Consider the following 18979-nt stretch of genomic DNA (forward strand, 5'->3'; position numbering starts at 1 on the left):
TTAACTCCAAAGTGACTAAAAGAGGGATTTGAACCTTCAACCTCTAGATTTGCAGTGACACGCCCTAACCACTGAGATGTCCCCAACCCCACAACTACAGGTGAAGGGAGAGAAGGAGCAGTGAAGTTGTGAAACTCCAGCAGTTAGCACAGATAGAGACACTTGGGAACCAATATCTAAACAATTGAGAGTATCCAAGTTAAACAAAAAAAAATCTCTTTTAATACATACTTTATTTCTTAGAATAATCTTAAATACTCTAATACAGGTGAGGCAGCTCCTCTCCCCTTCCATTTTAAACTCATTATACAGAGGCAGTTTTTATGTAGATTTTTGGATGTTTTATTGTTTTTTCTTTGATTTTCCTGTGTTTGTCCTCTCTCTTCTATTGGTTGGCTCACAAGAGCCCTCCCATTGGTTGTGATCTTCCTCTTCTCCGCCTTCGCCTCTCTCTCTCTCTCTCCTTCTTCAATTCGCTCCTTTCTTCTTCTACATTCCTAAATTGCAGCTGATGCTAAAATCAAGAACAGGAAACAGAGTTAGAAAAGGAAGGGGTGTTGGTAGGTGTTAGTATATGAACCCAAGACGGCGAGAAAGAAGAAACCAGGTCATATATCATAGATATGACATGTACAGCACGTAGCATAGCAACTCTGCAAGAGCCAGGTCCAGCACCTGCTCACAGCAGAGTTCATGCAGAATCACTTTCCTCTCGTCAGACAGGTCCGAGGCCTACCAACTAAACACAGTCAAAATGTATAATATACTGTATGTACACGCTATCTATACTGGGTGGTATAGATAGAGCCCTGGATCAAACACAGCAGGAATGCAAATCTATGGATACTACATCCAGGCACAGCAGTCCACAGGACCCTCCAGCTCCAGTTTACAGCTGAAGCAGGCATGCCTTCCTGATACGAGAGGATCACACCCACACCATGCACCACAGATCACGAACACACTCTCTCTCTCTCTCTCTCTCTCTCTCTCTCTCTCTCTCTCTCTCTCTCTCTCTCTCTCTCTCTCTCTCTCTCTCTCTCTCTCTCTCTCTCTCTCTCTCTCTCTCTCTCTCTCTCTCTCTCTCTCTCTCTCTCCCCTCTCTCTCTCCCCCCTCTCTCTCCCTCTCTCTCTCTCCCTCCCTCTCTCTCTCTCTCTCTCTCTCTCTCTGTGTCTCTCTCTCCCTCACAGCAGGAACCCACCATGCTGCTGCTCTACCAACACACATCATCATCACACTGTCTACCCAGACGACACACATCACTGTTCTCTGGTGATGTTTGCTTTGGACAGGAGAACTCACATGATCTCCATCATAAACACATCCTGTAATCTCCGTACCACACATGAACACATCCTGTAATGTCCTTATCTTACATGAACACATACAAACATGGTGACATGAACGAGAGACAGGCTGGCTGGCGGGGGAGATGGGTACCTTGGTTTAGTTACAGGCTAGTGATGGAAGGATGGCAGAATTAGGCTGGAAGGGAATGAGATCAGTGAGTTAGACAAGGATGGGGGGTGAAGGGTTAAAGACGCAATAGAGAAGAGGAAGAAAGAGAAAAGACAAACCATGTCATCATTGTAGTGAAACTGCAATCAACATTAATGATTAAAACAAAGATATTATGAGGATAAACAGGATGGAATATTAAACAACAATAACAGAACAGACCGTTGCTTTTTGCAAATTGGTTAATTAATAAGTTCAGATTAATTACACATTGTGATATACTTAGTCAACAATCATAAATTAGAGATCTTTTCAAAACACATTATAACCCTAGTATGTAGGTATAGAGAGTGAGTTTGTGAGCGCACATGTCTGGATGCATCTGTGTTAAGGTGTGTGTGTGTGTGTGCAGAGATACTTACGCTCCAGGTAGTTGCGGGCGACAAACTTCAGCACCTCATCAATGAGGATGACGGGGAAGGAGAGTTTGAGCACCATCAGCCACTGCTCCACGCCCAGGTGAGTGAGCTTGAAGATCATCTGGAGAGCACAGAGGGTGGGTACCCGGGTTACCACTGCTTACATCCATGTGTCAGAGTGTGTGTGTGTGTCAGAGTGTGTGTGTGTGTGTCAGAGTGTGTGTGTGTGTCAGAGTGTGTGTGTGTGTGTCAGAGTGTGTGTGTGTGTCAGAGTGTGTGTGTGTGTCAGAGTGTGTGTGTGTGTCAGAGTGTGTGTGTGTGTGTCAGAGTGTGTGTGTGTGTGTCAGAGTGTGTGTGTGTGTGTCAGAGTGTGTGTGTGTGTCAGAGTGTGTGTGTGTGTCAGAGTGTGTGAGTGTGTCAGAGTGTGTGTGTGTGTGTCAGACTCACGGGCATGGGGTCCACGTAGATGATCACAAAGTGCAGGGACATGGACAGAGCCATGGCTCCTAACAGCCACAAGTTGCTCCAGGGGGGCATGCGCAGCAGAGACTGGTTCTCAGACAAGCTGGGGGTCAGAGGGTCAGAGGGTCAGAGGGTCAGAGGGTTCAGAACCTCACACCTTCCTCTGACCTGGACATGCTCAAACATTCCTACCAAGACACAACCTGTGTATGAGGATTTTGTTTCTGCTGTACTTTCAACATGAGACAGTAGGGTGAGGCAAGAGACAGTAGGGTGAGGCAGGAGAGAGGAGGGTGAAGCAGGAGAGAGGAGGGTGGTGAAGAGGGTGAGGTGAGCAGTTGACCTGTTGAGGGCGTTGGACATCTCAATGGTGACCAGCACGGACAGAGCCATGGTCATGGGGGGAGCAGCCTCAAAGATGTGGCAGTTGATGCCAGCGAAGTCCTCGTTCTCATCACAGCACTGCATGAAGTGGGACTGGAGGAGGAGGGTTGAATCTTTGAAAACCAGGCTACGAAAAATGGTGGTGTGTGTGTGTGTGTGTGTGTGTGTGTGTGTGCTCACCAGCTGGTGGTAGGTGACTCCAGGTCCGGTGGGGTCGTACATGAACCACCAGGCTGCAGCTGCAACTGTGGCGGCTCCAACGTATCCTGGAGAGAGAGACCAGCGTTTACTAACACACCAACACTCTAACCTCAAATCACAACACTCACTAAACACACTAATGCAGAATTTAAAAACATTAAAAAAAAAACTGTCTCCCAATTCTGCTTGAATGCTTCGTTTTTTTCCTCCCAAAAACGTAAGTGTGGCCCTCAGCGGCCCCCAGTGCCTAACCCTAACCCTCAGTGCCTAACCCTAACCCTCAGTGCCTAACCCTAACCCTCAGTGCCTAACCCTCAGTGCCTAACCCTAACCCTCAGTGCCTAACCCTCAGTGCCTAACCCTAACCCTCAGTGCCTAACCCTCAGTGCCTAACCCTCAGTGCCTAACCCTAACCCTCAGTGCCTAACCCTCAGTGCCTAACCCTAACCCTCAGTGCCTAACCCTAACCGTCAGTGCTCACCTCCGATGACCATGTATCTGAAGAACAGCCAGCCGGAGATGAGGGACTCCTTGGGGGAGCGGGGCCTCCTGCCCATGATGTCCAGGTCAGGGGGGTTGAAGCCCAGGGCGGTGGCGGGCAGGCCGTCTGTCACCAGGTTGACCCACAGCAGCTGGACGGGGATCAGAGCCTCGGGAAGACCCAGGGCAGCCGTCAGGAAGATACTGAGAAGGGAGAGAGGGAGGATGAGAGGGGGAGGGAGGGAGGAGGAGAGGGGGAGGGAGGGAGGAGGGAGGAGGGAGAGGGAGAGGGAGAGGGAGGAGGGAGGGAGGGAGGGAGGGAGGGAGGGAGGGAGGGAGGGAGGGAGGGAGGGAGGGAGGGAGGGAGGGAGGGAGGGAGGAGGGAGAGGGAGAGGAGAAGAGGGGAGGGAAGGGGAGAGGGAGCGGGAGAGGAGGAGAGGGGGAGGGAGGGAGGAGGGAGGAGGGAGGGGGAGAGGGAGACAACAGAAGGGTCAAAAGGAGGAAGTGAGGTCATGATCCCTGTTCCACTGATGACACATGATTCAGGATGTCCTGCGGACGTCATCATGACGACTCACCAGACCACCTCGCCTACGTTGGAGGAAATGAGGTAGCGGATGAACTGCTTCATGTTGTTGTAGATGGCTCTGCCCTCCTCAACAGCAGCCACGATGGAGGAGAAGTTGTCATCAGCCAGGACCATCTCAGAGGCTGACTTGGCAACGGCAGTGCCAGAGCCCATGGCGATGCCAATCTCTGCCTTCTTCAGAGCGGGGGCATCGTTCACTCCATCACCCGTCTGGAGGGGGCGGTAAGGAGTAGAACTTCAACAGATGTGTGCAGGTGTGTGTGCAGGTGTATGTGCAGGTGTGTGTGTAGGTGTGTGTGCAGGTTTGTGTGTAGGTGTGTGTGTAGGTGTGTGTGTAGGTGTGTGTGCAGGTGTGTGTGTAGGTGTGTGTGTAGGTGTGTGTGTAGGTGTGTGTGCAGGTGTGTGTGTAGGTGTGTGTGCAGGTGTGTGTGCAGGTGTGTGTGCAGGTGTGTGTGTAGGTGTGTGTGCAGGTGTGTGTGTAGGTGTGTGTGTGTGTGTGTGTAGGTGTGTGTGTAGGTGTGTGTGTGCAGGTGTGTGTGTGTGTGTGTGTGTGTAGGTGTGTGTGTAGGTGTGTGTGTAGGTGTGTGTGTGTAGGTGTGTGTGTAGGTGTGTGTGCAGGTGTGTGTGTAGGTGTGTGTGTGTGTGTGTGTGTAGGTGTGTGTGTAGGTGTGTGTGTAGGTGTGTGTGTAGGTGTGTGTGTGTAGGTGTGTGTGTAGGTGTGTGTGTGTAGGTGTGTGTGTAGGTGTGTGTGTAGGTGTGTGTGTAGGTGTGTGTGTAGGTGTGTGTGTGTGACGGTTTTAAGCGCTGTGTCGGTGGTTGACCTCACCATGGCGGTAATCTCGTCCATGCCCTGCAGGAACTCAACGATCTTGGACTTGTGGGAGGGCTCCACGCGGGCGTAGCAGCTGGCGTTCCGTACGGCTTCGACCTGCTCGGAGGAGGGAAGGTCATCAAACTCCCGTCCAGTGAAGGCCTTGCCAGTAACATCCTCGTCCTCACTGAAGATGCCGATGCGACGGCAGATAGCCACGGCTGTGCCCTTGTTGTCGCCTGGGGAACGGCAGAAACACGGCAACACGTGAACACATGAAGATGTGAGGACGGACTTAAGGTTTTATCTCAAACTGACAAGTCGCAAAAATGACTTTCACTGTTGTCTGAACACCAGGGATCATGCAGCGGTACAGGGGGGAGGGGTTACTGACCAGTGATCATGATGACACGGATGCCAGCATCTCTGCACAGCTGGATTGAGCCCACCACCTCCTTGCGGGGAGGGTCCAGCATGCCGACACAGCCCACGAAGGTCAGGTCAGTCTGGGGAGGGAGACAGGGTTACCCAGCGCCCACCTCCACATCACCCCCCCAGGGCACCCCCGCAGGGCACGGCCCTCACCTCGTAGTCAGCGAACTTGGTGGAGTCCTCAAGGACCATCTCCTCCACCTTCAGGGGAGTGTCACGGGTGGCGAGGGCCAGGCAACGCAGGGTGTCACGGCCGGTGCCCCACTCCTTGATCACGGCCATGATCTTGTCCTTGACGGGGCCAGTCAGGGGCACGCGGGTGGTGCCAACACGGACGTAGGCGCATCTCTCAATCACACCCTCAGGGGCTCCCTATTGGACAAGGAGACAGGGGGAGGGCTGAGACAGAGAGAGAGAGAGACAGAGAGAGAGAGAGAGAGAGAGAGAGAGAGAGAGAGAGAGAGAGAGAGAGAGAGAGAGAGACAGAGACAGAGAGAGAGTGACAGAGAGAGAGAGACAGAGAGAGACAGAGAGAGAGAGACAGAGAGAGAGAGAGACGAACCTTCACGAACATCTTGGCACCGCCCTCTCCCTTCATGGGGGTGCAGTACACAGACATGGACTTCCTGTCTCTGGAGAACTCCAGGGTGAAGTTCTTCTTCATCAGCTGCTTCACCACCTGGGAGGGAGGGCACAGAGGTCACACAGAGCTCAGAACAGGGCTTCCCCTCAGCTGCAGGTGTGTGTGTGTAGCAGGTGTGTGTGTAGCAGGTGTTTGTGTGTAGAGCAGGTGTGTGTGTGTGTGTAGCAGGTGTTTGTGTGTAGAGCAGGTGTGTGTGTGTGTGTAGCAGGTGTGTGTGTAGAGCAGGTGTGTGTGTAGAGCAGTTGTGTGTGTAGCAGGTGTGTGTGTAGCAGGTGTGTGTGTGTAGCAGGTGTGTGTGTGTAGCAGGTGTGTGTGTGTGCAGACTCTTACAGTACAGCAGGCGTTAGCTCTCTCGATCTTGGTCAGGCTGGAGACGTTGGAGTTGAACACGTTCATCTTCTCCACCAAGCAGGACAAGGCGGTCTCAGTAGCCTCACCCACCTTCTCATAGATCTTCTTAGTCTGGGGACCAGGACGGGAGGAGAGAGGAGGGAGAGAGGAGAGGAGGAGAGGGGAGGAGGAGAGGAGAGGAGGAGAGGAGGAGAGGGGAGAGGAGAGGAGGAGAGGGGGGAGGAGAGGAGAGGAGGAGAGGGGGGAGGAGAGGAGAGGAGGAGAGGAGGAGAGGGGGGAGAGGAGGAGAGAGGAAGGAGGGGGACAGGAAACTGGTTATGAACAGCTGTGTGCGACCCAGTGATTACGTTGGATTCATTCATCACATGCTTCTATCCAAAGAGAAACACTAACAGTGCTTGTGTACAGTGCTGCATGAGAACACGGTCTGAGGTGAGGTGTCATACCTCGTTGTAGTCCAGAGATGAGTCGTTGCACAGAGCACAGATGGTGGAGAGCTCCACCAGGCCATCATAGGCACTGCAGTTAGTCTTAGCACCTCCCTGGGAACTGGAAGGAGGGAGGGAGATAGATAGAATGAGGGGTTGCCGGATCGATTCCCGCTGTGCCAAATGACGTTGTGTCCTTGGGCGCACATGTGTGTGTGTGTGTGAGTGTGTGTGTGTGAGTGTGTGTGTAAACTTACACCTCTCCTTCGGGGGTGTACTTGGAGCCAGAGATATCGAAGGCATCCAGGTCAACATGGTCTCCCTCCACAGTCTTGATGATGAACATCTGGAGAAAGAGGAGCTCTGCTCAGATAAGCTGTCCCATGGTCACATGGTCCCACGGTCACATGGTCATATGGTCACATGGTCATATGGTCATATGGTCATATGGGCAGACTCACTTAGTAGGAGAGGGATGTGTAGGACTGTAGAAGAGTGTGTGTGTGTGTGTGTGTGCCTCCTGCATGCCCACCTTGGTCACACACATCTGGTTGGTGGTGAGGGTGCCGGTCTTGTCGGAGCAGATGACGGAGGTGCAGCCCAGGGTCTCCACGGAGGGCAGGCTCCTGACGATGGCGTTCTTCTTGGCCATGCGGCGTGTGCCCAGGGCCAGGCAGGTGGTGATGACGGCGGGCAGGCCTGGGGGAGAGAGGAGGAGGCAGAGGAGGACGGGAGACAAGAGTTAGTGAGACGGACGTGAGATACTGTTTACACATGCACCCCACAACACACAACACACACAGAGCCTTCCTCCTCACCCTCAGGGATGGCAGCCACAGCCAGCGCCACGGCGATCTTGAAGTAGTAGACGGCCCCGCGGATCCAGGATCCGCCGTGGACGGGGTCGTTGAAGTGGCCGATGTTGATCATCCACACAGCAATGCAGATCAGAGTGATCACCTTGGACAGCTGCTCTCCGAACTCGTCCAGCTTGGCCTGCAGGGGAGTCTTCTCCTGCTCTGTCGCAGCCATCTGGTCACGGATCTTACCGATCTCTGTGCCCACTCCGGTGGCCACGGCAATGCCAATAGCTTTGCCTGAAGCGATGTTGGTGCCCTGGAGGAGAGGAAAGGAGAGAGGGGAGGAGAGAAGGGAGAGGAGGAGGATACAGGAGAGAGGGGAGGAGAGAAGGGAGAGGAGGAGGATACAGGAGAGAGGGGAGGAGAGAAGGGAGAGGAGGAGGATACAGGACAATAGGAAAAGAAAGGAGGAGAAATAAGAGATTTAAAAAATCTTGACAATTGATTGAAGAACACTCCAGTGAATGAAGAGATAAAGAGCCAGGGTGAAGGAAAGGGAGAGAAAGATGGAGGGATGAGGGGAAGTATGGAGAGAGAAATGGAGGGAGAGATGAACAGGTAGATGAGGATAAGGGAGAGGGAAGGAAGAATGAGGGTGGATGCTCACAGAGAACAGCATGTTCTTCTTGTCCTGGTTCACGGCTCTGGGGTCGGGGACAGCGTCGGTGTGCTTGATCACACTGACGGACTCACCTGAGACACACACACACACATTAGATCAGGGCGCCTTCTGTTTTTGAACAATATGAACAGAATGGGTATAACGGAACCAGGGTTCAGGGATTAGGAGAGAGGAGGCAGGAGAGAGGAGGCAGGAGAGAGGAGGCAGGAGGCAGGGGCAGGAGGCAGGGGCAGGAGGCAGGGGCAGGAGGCAGGGGCAGGAGGCAGGGGCAGGTCTCACCAGTCAGGATGGACTGGTCCACGCGCAGGGTGGTGGATCTGATGGCCACGAGCCTGATGTCAGCGGGGACTTTATCTCCAACTGTGGACACAGAGAGGACGAGCATCAGACATCATGTCATCTGGACATGGAGAAATAACATGTTCATCTTTGAGTTATATGGGTTATCTAAAGCCTTAGTCATTTTGAAATGTTCATTTTGAATGAATGTAGATCACAGACGTGCAGCACTGAGGGCTGAAGCACATTTAGAAAAGTTGTGATTGGGGGACTTTCAAATGATACATTTACTAATGACTCATTTTATAATAGCTGTAGCACTTTAAGGTCAATCTTCAACTTCAGTTCAAGTTAGGGTGACCACCATCAAACAAACCAAATGTGGGACGATTACTAAGTTTGTGTGGGACAATGTGGGACATGTTACCAACACGAAATAGTGACACAGTCACAACCTATAGTGACTGGGTTTACTCCTTTCTGTTCAACATTTGGATAGGTTTTAAAAAACTGTCCACTTCTGATGAAGCGATGTAAAAGATAGGTGAAAAACTTAAAATGCTTTCTTAAAAAGGCAAAAGAACGCATGTACGTTTTCTTTATATGATCATTAAAAATAACATGAAAATGCAGGACATTTTCTCAACATGTGACGTGCGGGACAAGGGTGAAATGCTGTGTGGTCCAACGCCAAGCTGGACGGGTGGGCAGCCCAGTTCAACTATCAGTTATTTCCCTTTAGTTTGAGATGGCTTTCATTGGACTATCATCTCCTAACTTCCTGTCCTGGAATGCTGGGGGAGCAGCTGACTTCCTGCCTTCTAATCCCTGCACTGAAGAAGAGGGCAAGGCCACAGGAGTCACATGACACCCCTCTGACCCCAAGGGGACATGGGGAGAAACACAACCTCAAGGTCAACAGGTGTCACAGACACATCGACATGAGTGTTTTAGTGGAGGGGAGGGGAGGGGGAGAGGAGGGGAGGGGGAGAGAGGAGGGGAGGGGAGGGGGAGAGGAGGGGAGGAGGGGGAGAGGAGGGGAGGGGAGGGGGAGAGAGGAGGGGAGGGGAGGGGAGGGGAGGGGAGGGGAGGGGAGGGGAGGGGAGGGGGAGAGGAGGGGAGGAGGGGGAGGGAGGGGGAGAGGGGAGGGGGAGAGGAGGGGAGGAGGGGGAGGGAGGGGGAGAGGAGGGGGAGAGAGGAGGGGGAGAGAGGAGGGGAGGGGAGGGGGAGAGGAAGGGAAGAGGGGGAGGGGAGGAGGAGAGGAGGGGAGGAGGGGGAGAGGAGGGGAGGGGGGGAGTGAGGGGGAAAGGAGGGGGAGAGAGGAGGGGAGGGGGAGGGGGAGGGGAGGGAGCATAGGAGAGCAGGTGTCAGTGAGGGTATTTATACCCAAGATTTTGTTTTCCTCCTCTCAGCATGTTTTGCTGCTGCACCCTCCCCCCTCCCTCCCTCCCTCCCTCCCTCCCTCCCTCCCTCCCCCCTCCCTCCCTCCCTCCCTCCCTCCCTCCCTCCCTCCCTCCCTCCCTCCCTCCCTCCCTCCCTCCCTCCCCCCCTCCACTCCACCCTGTCTTCTACTCTAAACAAGAACTCCCACTACTACTACTGACAATAATCATATTAATACCACAATAACTACAGCTGTAATAAACACAGCAGTCCTACCATCTCTGTGAATGAGAGAGTTTGACAGACAGGTGACAGGTGACAGGGGATGGCTCTTACCAGACACCTCCACAATGTCACCAGGAACGATCAGTCTGGCCTTGATCATCTGGACGCTCTGCCTGTCAGAGCGGTACACCTTGCCCATCTCAGGCTCATACTCCTTCAGAGCCTCAATGGCGTCCTCTGCATTACGCTCCTGGAGACACACACACACACACACAGGCACACACACACAGACAGACAGGCACATAAATTGCATAGTGAGAGGACTGGACTGCTAGCAAATACAGCTGTTGTCACTGTGTCTCAGACACTTTGACATGCTCAAATGCAATAAAAAGTTACACATATTGTGATTGTAAGTGTTCTAACTGGCTTAATGATGGATGATTTCTGACTGGATGATGACTCATATCCAGTTTGTTCTGCACGGCTTATAAAAGCAAAACAGCAAGACTGTGTGTGCGCGGTACTGACCTGCCACACTCCAACCACTGCGTTAGCGATGAGGATAAGGAGGATGACTAAGGGCTCCACAAAGGCGGTGACGGTCTCCTCGCCTTCCTCAAACCAGGCCAGCACCTGAGGAGCAGAGCCGTTAGAGGAACACTTCACTCAGAGGAAGAACAATCACATCTACAAAGAAGATGCCTCATCGCGTCAATGAAGGAAATTAGTGTATGATGGCCTTTCTGATTGTGTTCTAGTCAAATGTTTTAATCTCAAAGTTTTGTTCTCATAAAAGAGACTTTAGGCCCTGTTTCTGATCAGGAGGGAACATGTTGATCATCATCACCAAAAAACAGGGGAGGTCAGGGGAGAATCACCACAAGTTTCTAACGGCTAGAAATGTCAGTGTGATTGATATGTCACAGCTGTCTCTGAGTGGTGGAGAGAAATGCACGACAGACAGTATTCCAAGTTTATCATTTACATTTAGTCATTTTATCAGTTAAACTTGTACTTTATAGCTCAAATAAATAACAGCCTCCATCTACAGATTCTCTGTGTGTGTTTCTGAGTGTGTTTCTGAGTGAGTGTTTCTGAGTGTTTCTGAGTGTGTGTTTCTGAGTGTGTTTCTGAGTGGTGGTTTCTGAGTGTGTGCTACAATATCCTGAACTTTGTCTCTCCCAGACCCATAGGTTTCGCACTCCTTAGTGGTTCTGTAGCCATTGAAATCAGTCAACTTCAACCTTCTCTCTTATTTCCCTGACCTTTCCCAAAGGATTCAGTTTCTCACCCCGGGTCGAGTCTTTCTTAAAATAAATCCCCTGTCTCTCCACCCCCCCCTCCCTGTACACCCCTCCACCCCCCCCTCCCTGTACACCCCTCCTAAACGCCCCCTGTACACCCTACACTGTGCACCCCTCCACCCCCCCCTCCCTGTACACCCCTCCTAAACGCCCCCTGTACACCCTACACTGTGCACCCCTCCACCCCCCTCCACCCCCCCCCATCTCCCCTGTCTCAGTGTTCTCCTTCTAAGGCCATCATGACAGCTGCTGTAGGGGGGGGCAGCTCTGGTAGGAATAAATACCCCCGTCTCCTGCTCCTGTCAGCCTCTGATACCCCCTCCTCAAAACCAAACACACCATCTGACAAGTGTGTAGATGGCACATGGTGCCCTGGTGTTCTGCAGCTTCAGGTGGGCTGTGTGGGGTGAATGATGTGTGTTGGCTGTGTGGGGTGATTAGGACTTCCATGTAAAGTCCATGTCAGCTAAAGGATCTCCCACCAAACACATGCATCCCACACACAGCAGCTCTGCTAGAGTTCCATCCACTGATCCTGGGTTCTAGTCAGTGCTGCTGCTGGGGCTGGGACACACGACACCAACAGGCCTCGGATGAACAGGAGGGTGTGGGAGACTCACGAAGGAAATGCAGGCAGCCAGCAACAGAATCCTGACCAGAAGATCCTCGAACTGCTCAACAATCAGTTCCCAGACGCTCTTCCCTGACAGACAGAAATCATCCAAACATCTGTTAGTGAACACCACACTGGGCCATTATGAAAAAAACGTTTTTAACATCTGTTGTCTAATTACTTAGTAGGAGTAACACTAGATGTTTGGTACTCTAATACATGTTTGCTTATTTTAATGACTCATAAATAGTTTCATTTGTTGTGGATGGAAGCCAAGTTCAGTTTGTTTGTGACGATCTAATTTCATGATTACAGGCTAGTGTTGGTATGTTCTACACAGGCAATCTTACAACTGTAAACATTCAAGAACTGTTTATGAAGACTGAGTGTGAAGGAGGAACACTCACCTTCCTCAGCTGGGAGCTCTGAGGATGTCCAGGGGGGAGGGAGGGAAGAAAGAAATAAATTAAAACACGCTAAGCTCCTAACCCAGGTAGACAGAGGTATCTGGAGCTAACTTCAAGCACAAAATAGAAACACTAAAGACAGAATCTATTGAAATACTTAGAAACCCAATGAATGGAACATGGCTGCTGTACTACTGACACCTGAAGGAAAGGATTGTTGTAGTGTTGAGGATTCGGCAGAGTGTAAGGAGAGGGCTATGTACAGGGCTGGGTGGAGGGCTGGGTGGAGGGCTGGGTGGAGGGCTGGGTGGAGGGCTGGGTGGAGGGCTGGATGGAGGGCTATGTACAGGGCTGGGTGGAGGGCTGGATGGAGGGCTATGTACAGGGCTGGGTGGAGGGCTGGGTGGAGGGCTGGGTGGAGGGCTGGGTGGAGGGCTATGTACAGGGCTGGGTGGAGGGCTGGGTGGAGGGCTGGGTGGAGGGCTGGGTGGAGGGCTGGGAGACTACCATGCTGCTGAGGCTAGAGTCCTGTCTAACCCTAACCCTAACCCTAACCCTAACCCTAACACAGGCCTCACTCTTACAACTAGTGATGACTGCAATAATCAATTTGCTTCCAACAACAGAATGCTTTAACAGTGTGTATTGACTGAAGTAATGCCTTAAGTTTGAAACATACTTTCATAGCGCTAAAACCTTTAACCTGCTTCATGACTGTTGCATTGATCAGAAGTGATCATATTTCAGATCATTCATCATTTTAGGTCCTCCCATATCTCTCTCGGACTAAAATTATCCAGGCCTCCTGTTCGCTCCCACCCTACATATCAGCCCGGACACTTCTTTAGCTGTCACCTGTCTCTCTCTCTCTCTCTCTCTCTCTCTAGCCTCCTTCCTCTGCTCCTCTTTAAATAGCTCTTCAAAGCTCTCCAAGTCTCTGCTTCTCAATGTCTCTGCTTTTTAACCAGCTGCTGCAGCCTCTCTCTAAAACAGCCTCCAACCCCTCCCCCTGCCTCCCCCTGCCTCCCCCATCTCACTCCCCCTGCCAGTATATCCATAAATCTTCCTGGCTGTTGACCATCAGTCTAAAAAGTCAGGCTGATTGAAGTGTCATAGATGCAGTCAAGACTTGAACATCTGTCACCAAAATCACACATCAGAGCTTTGTCACGCAATCAAGCAATCGTGTACATCCCCCCTCCCACGCCGTCCCAGGTTCTCACCATTGTGGCCGTACTTGGCCAGGTTCTTCTTGAACTGATCAGGGGTGAGACCCGTGGCCTCGTTCACGCCAAAGTACGCCAGGCATTCCGCCGTCCCTTTGGTGTGCGCGTTCTCCATCCTTTCTAAGGGTTGGGACCTCAGAGACAACTGGTGGGGCAATAGTCTGCCCTTGCTCTCTTCTCAAGGTCTTACGTCTCTCTTTGTAGGTTCTCACTGTTTTGGTCCACCACCCTATCGTAGGAAGCTTGGCCTTGGGACGTGTCTGGTCCCTTGTCTCCGAATGTGGAGCGTTAGACTGACAGAAAGAGCAAATAAGCTCACGCTCGTTCAGGGTTTTATATCGCCAGGAGACTCTGGATTGGTGGTCGCCGGGAGAGACACGCCCAAACACATTCCTGCCTGGGAGCCATGGAGGGAGAGGGTGGGGCACGGAGAGGAACAGGGAGGAACAGGGAGGAACAGGGAGGTGAGATGATGGACTTGGACAGGAACTGTGGACACGGCCTGCTTTGGGGAGGGGGGAGGGAGGGAGGGAGGGAGGGAGGGAGGCAGGCGGGCGGGTGGGCGGGAGGCAGGGGGGGGAGGGAGGGAGGGAGGGGGTGCACCATGGATGAAAATGAGATCTGTTTTTGGAACATGCATGGTCAGTGGAATAAGGAGAACGGAGAAGGTGAGAGAGAGGGGGGGGGGAGCGGGAGGAAGGGGAATACTGAGTGACAGCTCAACTGTTTGGGCTCAGGAAGGGTTAGGAATAGAGGAGGACGGGATAGGCTGAGGAAGGCGGCAGAGCCCGAGAGAGGGGAAGACAGAGTGAGAGAACGAGAGGAGGAGGGGATAGTCGAGGAGGAGGGGATAGAGAAGGTGGAAGGTTAATTTAGTACATTCATTAGTAGGGTTATGTGTATCGCCAAGGCAACTGGGTTGGTGAACTGACGTGTGGGGATTCCACGGAGCTGTGACCCCCAGACATGACAAGCACCCACACTCAGCTAGCTCACTATCTCAGCACCCTCCTCTCAGCTCTGACCTTCATGGAGACAAACCACAGAAGAAGAAGGATCCTGAGACAGGAGGAGGGAGGGTGAGAAGGGGGAGAGAGGGTGAGAGGAGGGAGGGTGAGAGGGTGAGGGAGGGTGAGAGGGTGAGGGAGGGTGAGGGTGAGAGGGTGAGAGAGGGTGAGAGGAGGAGGGAGGGTGAGAGGAGGAGGGAGGGTGAGGGTAAGGGTGAGGGAGGGTGAGAGGGGGAGGCTGAGAGGGTGAGGGAGGGTGAGGGTGAGAGGGTGAGGGAGGGTGAGAGGAGGAGGGAGGGTGAGGGGGAGGGTGAGGGAGGGTGAGAGGAGGAGGGAGTGAGGATGACAGTGGTGAGGCAGGGGGGAGTGCCCAGAGTGTGTTGGCTGAGTGAAATGACGGGATCAGACGGGTCTGACCACTGAGACCCCCCTACCCCCCCTGTCCCCTCGTCCTCCTACCCCCCATGTCCTCCTGCCCCCCCCCCCCCCTGTCCCCTCAGGAGGGAGAGGCAGGAGGGGTAGAGACATCGCAACGTAGTGATTTAGTGACATAGTGATTTAGTGACGTAGTGACCTAGTGACGTAGCGACGTAGCGATTTAGTGACGTAGCGATGTAGCGATTTAGCGATTTAGTGACGTAGTGACGTAGCGACATAGTGATTTAGTGACGTATAAATTTAGTGTCGTAGTGATTTAGTGACGTAGTGATTTAGTGACATAGTGACGTAGCAATTTAGTGACGTAGCGATTTAGTGTCGTAGTGATTTAGTGACATAGCGATTTAGTGACGTAGTGATTTAGTGACGTAGTGACGTAGTAACCTAGTGACGTAGCAGTGTAGCGATTTAGTGACGTAGCGACGTAGCGCTTTAGTGACGTAGTGACGTAGTGATTCAGTGACGTAGTGATTTAGTGACGTAACGATTTAGTGACGTAGCGATTTAGTGACGTAGTGATTTAGTGACGAAGTGACGTAGCGATTAAGTGACGTAGCAATTTAGTGATGTAGAGATCAGTAGTCCCATGGGTGTTGCATATTGATTTTTTTTTTTTTAATAAAAACACTGAATTAACTTTATTATCTGTCTGTTTTCTCACAACGTCATATTGCCCGTCGGGGAATCGATCCTGCAACCTTTTGATTACTAGCCCGACTCGCTCACCACTCAGCCATTAGACTCCCAGCTATTCATAAAACCCATCTCTTCTCGTGTCCTGGTCTGTAGGTGACCAAGTTTTGACCTTTGACCTACAAGCCTCCCCTCTCAAACCCCAACCCTTACCCCCCCCCCCCCCACACACACACACACACACACACACAGGTCAGTGACCCCCCCTCCCCAGCGAGATGCTAAGATGGCTGACTGTTGGATGAGCAGAGAGGAGGAAGAGCAGTGAGATGAAGACACCACAGTGAGCCTCCTCTGTGTGGTCCTGGTCATCAGCATGTCTGTAGTTAGGAGGCTTCTGACCAGGGACACACTTCACTGGCAGCTCTTCCTGTTCATATTCTGTAGTTACTGTGCTGTCGCCTTTTCAAAACATGAGATTGTATTTCTTCATTTTGCATTCAGGGGCTTTATATACTGTGCTCTCTCCCCCAGGAGGGAATTTATAGCCGTGAAGTGACCAGGGAGGGTACATGCACCTGTGTTTGAAGGACACGTTACACTTCACGCCCTCGTCGCGCTAATCTCATTCATTCACGAGGATCCTTGAAGATCTTGTAGGAGCCGCAGCAGAAGGTGCACATGCCACCTGCAGCCTCGCACGTGCCTGTCTCCTCTCTCTCCTCTCTCTCTCTATCTCTCTCTCTCCTCTCTCTCTTCTCTCTCCACTCTCTCTCTCTCTCTCTCCTCTCTCTCCTCTCTCTCCTCTCTCTCCACACTCTCTCCTCTCTCTCTTCTCTCTCCTCTCTCTCTTCTCTCTCCACTCTCTCTCTCCTCTCTCTCCTCTCTCTCCTCTCTCTCCACACTCTCTCCTCTCTCTCCACACTCTCTCCTCTCTCTCCTCTCTCTCCTCTCTCTCTTCTCTCTCCACTCTCTCTCTCTCCTCTCTCTCCTCTCTCTCCTCTCTCTCCTCTCTCTCCACACTCTCTCCTCTCTCCTCTCTCCTCTCTCTCCTCTCTCTCCACACTCTCTCCTCTCTCCTCTCTCTCCTCTCTCTCCACACTCTCTCCTCTCTCTCTCTCCCAGTTTTTACAGCTCCTTCCACTCCCGGTTCTCCCGGTTCTCCCGGTTCTCCCTCTCCCTCTCCCTCTCCCTCTCCCTCTCCCTCTCCCTCTCCCTCTCCCTCTCCCTCTCCCTCTCCCTCTCCCTCTCTCTCACGTCAGCTGTTGTGCTGCCCGACCTCTGAGGGGCCGTGCTGTCAGTGTCTCCCTCAGCCCTGCAGTGACATTTAACTCAATATCCCCAAAGGATAGGATTTCCCTCCCCTCCCCTCCCCTCCCCTCCCCTCCCCTCCCCTCCCCTCCCCTCCCCTCCCCTCCCCTCCCCTCCCCTCCCCTCCCCTCCCCTCCCCCCCCCTCCCCTCCCCTCCCCTCCCCTCCCCTCCCCTCCCCTCCCCTCCCCTCCCCTCCCCTCCCCTCCCCTCCCCTCCCCTCCCCTCCCCTCACAGTTTCTTCTTCTTCTCTTTGTCTGTAGTGTCACTGGTCTCTATGTGGTTCATGTGTGGGCCCTGTAGCCACGCACAGGGACTCCCACAGATCTGTTACGCTCCCTGCCTCGCCTGCCTCGCCTGCCTCATCTCAAAGCGGCAGTAACGTGCCAAACCCTCCTGCCAAGTGCCATGTGCTGCCTCAACCCCCCTCCCCTCCCCTCCTCCCCTCCCCTCCCCTCCCCTCCCGGTCCTATATGTGTTCCCGGTCTGCAGGAGTGATAACTGCCAGCCCACTGCAGCTGTGCAAGTAGCTAACTTACGCAACCGCCACCTGCTGACTCAAACTGAATGGCAACCAGAGAGGACTGTAGTCTGTCAAGGTGGGACTAGGAGTGTGGGGCTAGGAGTGTGGGGCTAGGAGTGTGGGGCTAGGAGTGTGGGACTAGGAGTGTGGGGCTAGGAGTGTGGGGCTAGGAGTGTGGGGCTAGGAGTGTGGGACTAGGAGTGTGGGGCTAGGAGTGTGGGGCTAGGAGTGTGGGGCTAGGAGTGTGGGGGCTTCAAATGGAATTTGGTTCACATATTAAGCAGGATGAACACATTCTCACAAACACAGGTTTTCTGAATAAATAAACTCACAGCTTGTCTGGGCCGCTGTCTGTGTTGTTTGTGTTGCCTGGGTTACCTGGCTCCCCCTGGTTCCCCTCCTGGCAAAACTGAGACGTTCCTAGAGACACACAACCTGTATCCACTGACAGCCAGCGTCCAGACCCGGTTAGGGAGGCCAGCACACAGCGCGAACAACAACACGCCTCGGCAGCTCTTCCGTAACAGGAAACCCAATCAGAAGTGGTTAGTAGTCACTGTTTTAATACATCTTACGGATTCTAAGTAGATTCTTCAAGGGATCACAACCCTATGAAAGAAATGAAACTCATTCAAACGTGAGCTTAAACCGAGCTCTCCACTCAAGGTTATGAATGGAATAACCTTGATAAAGCGGAGATCCTTGCGGTTTCGCTGTATTGACAGTAAAGCGCTAATCGGCACTGGGCTGTAGATTTGGAGCTGTAATGTTGGCATTGGCAGGGTGCTTGTTACAGCATTAGCTAACTGTAATAATAGACGTGACAGCTGAATCCAGAGTTACTCCCTGGGTATAAATAGGTCCGTTGACACTATGTAGCCGGGCACAACGACCACCGCAGCTTTGAGGGGGTTTATGTTGGAATGTGTCCCCTGGTGTCGGCCCATGTGTCGCGCTATAGCCGCGGAGTGGTTTCTTCTTAAAAGATAGGTGGAGATTTTAATAAGTTCACCTGCATTGCCTTCGTTTCCTCACCGCCCCCTGTGACCTAATCCCCCCCCCCCCTGCACACACACACACACACACACACACTTTGAGGAGTTCTTGGTTGTTCACAACATTCCCTTCACCTGGGGGGGCTGCCTCGCGGGAACCAACAGGAAAACGACACTCGGAGATGTGACCGATCTGCCTCCGCTGTTGTAAAGGTCCTGTCATGTAGCTGCGTGTCTCTCTGGAGCACGCTGACACAGCACGAGCTTTAAAGCCTTTTCACATCAGAATAGCATAAAACGTGATATCCTTCCAGGACAGACATCTCTCTGTGGCATCACCTTCCCTTCAAACAAAGTACAATTTACATCCCTTCTACACTTTCACCAAACCCTTAGGGATGTTAATGAGTTCCCTCACACTCGACCTCCCTGCTGCACTATATTGATACTTGTATACAGTGTCCAGTGTGGTCTGCAGGGCCAGGGAACAGCA

General features: G+C 52.6%; 1 protein-coding gene across 2 annotated transcripts; it reads right to left on the minus strand.

Moving 5' to 3' along the window:
- Nucleotides 1-199: 199 nt before the first annotated feature.
- Nucleotides 200-13889, minus strand: atp2a1l (ATPase sarcoplasmic/endoplasmic reticulum Ca2+ transporting 1, like). 2 transcript variants are annotated; one of them, XM_084670624.1, is made up of 24 exons: nucleotides 13579-13889; nucleotides 12356-12373; nucleotides 11956-12038; nucleotides 10560-10664; nucleotides 10140-10278; nucleotides 8421-8501; nucleotides 8127-8212; nucleotides 7478-7775; nucleotides 7192-7358; nucleotides 6917-7005; nucleotides 6678-6780; nucleotides 6211-6342; nucleotides 5800-5916; nucleotides 5391-5609; nucleotides 5200-5311; nucleotides 4821-5044; nucleotides 3984-4204; nucleotides 3407-3609; nucleotides 2905-2990; nucleotides 2684-2817; nucleotides 2326-2443; nucleotides 1882-1999; nucleotides 1442-1486; nucleotides 200-514 (listed from the first exon to the last, which is right to left on the minus strand). In XM_084670624.1, the coding sequence occupies exons 1-23, from the start codon at nucleotides 13694-13696 to the stop codon at nucleotides 1482-1484; spliced, it is 2976 nt and encodes a 991-aa protein (XP_084526750.1). In that variant the 5' UTR covers nucleotides 13697-13889; the 3' UTR covers nucleotides 200-514; nucleotides 1442-1481. The 2 variants fall into 2 exon arrangements, with proteins under 2 accessions (XP_084526750.1, XP_084526749.1); XM_084670623.1 differs by lacking the exon at nucleotides 1442-1486 and having other exon boundaries at nucleotides 13579-13888.
- Between the last annotated feature and the right edge of the window lie 5090 nt (nucleotides 13890-18979).

This window comes from Hypomesus nipponensis, chromosome 13, assembly GCF_054491055.1.
Source record: "Hypomesus nipponensis isolate SF chromosome 13, ASM5449105v1, whole genome shotgun sequence".
NCBI classification, from domain to species: domain Eukaryota; kingdom Metazoa; phylum Chordata; class Actinopteri; order Osmeriformes; family Osmeridae; genus Hypomesus; species Hypomesus nipponensis.

Coding starts and splice junctions, on each gene's coding strand:
- atp2a1l (XM_084670623.1), bottom strand. CDS start 13,696: ATGGAGAACGCGCACACCAAAGGGACGGCGGAATGCCTGGCGTACTTT. Junction 5,045..5,199: donor CCGTGTCATCATGATCACTG/GTCAGTAACCCC, acceptor GCCGTTCCCCAG/GCGACAACAAGGGCACAGCC. Junction 3,610..3,983: donor AACGTAGGCGAGGTGGTCTG/GTGAGTCGTCAT, acceptor CTCCCTTCTCAG/TATCTTCCTGACGGCTGCCC.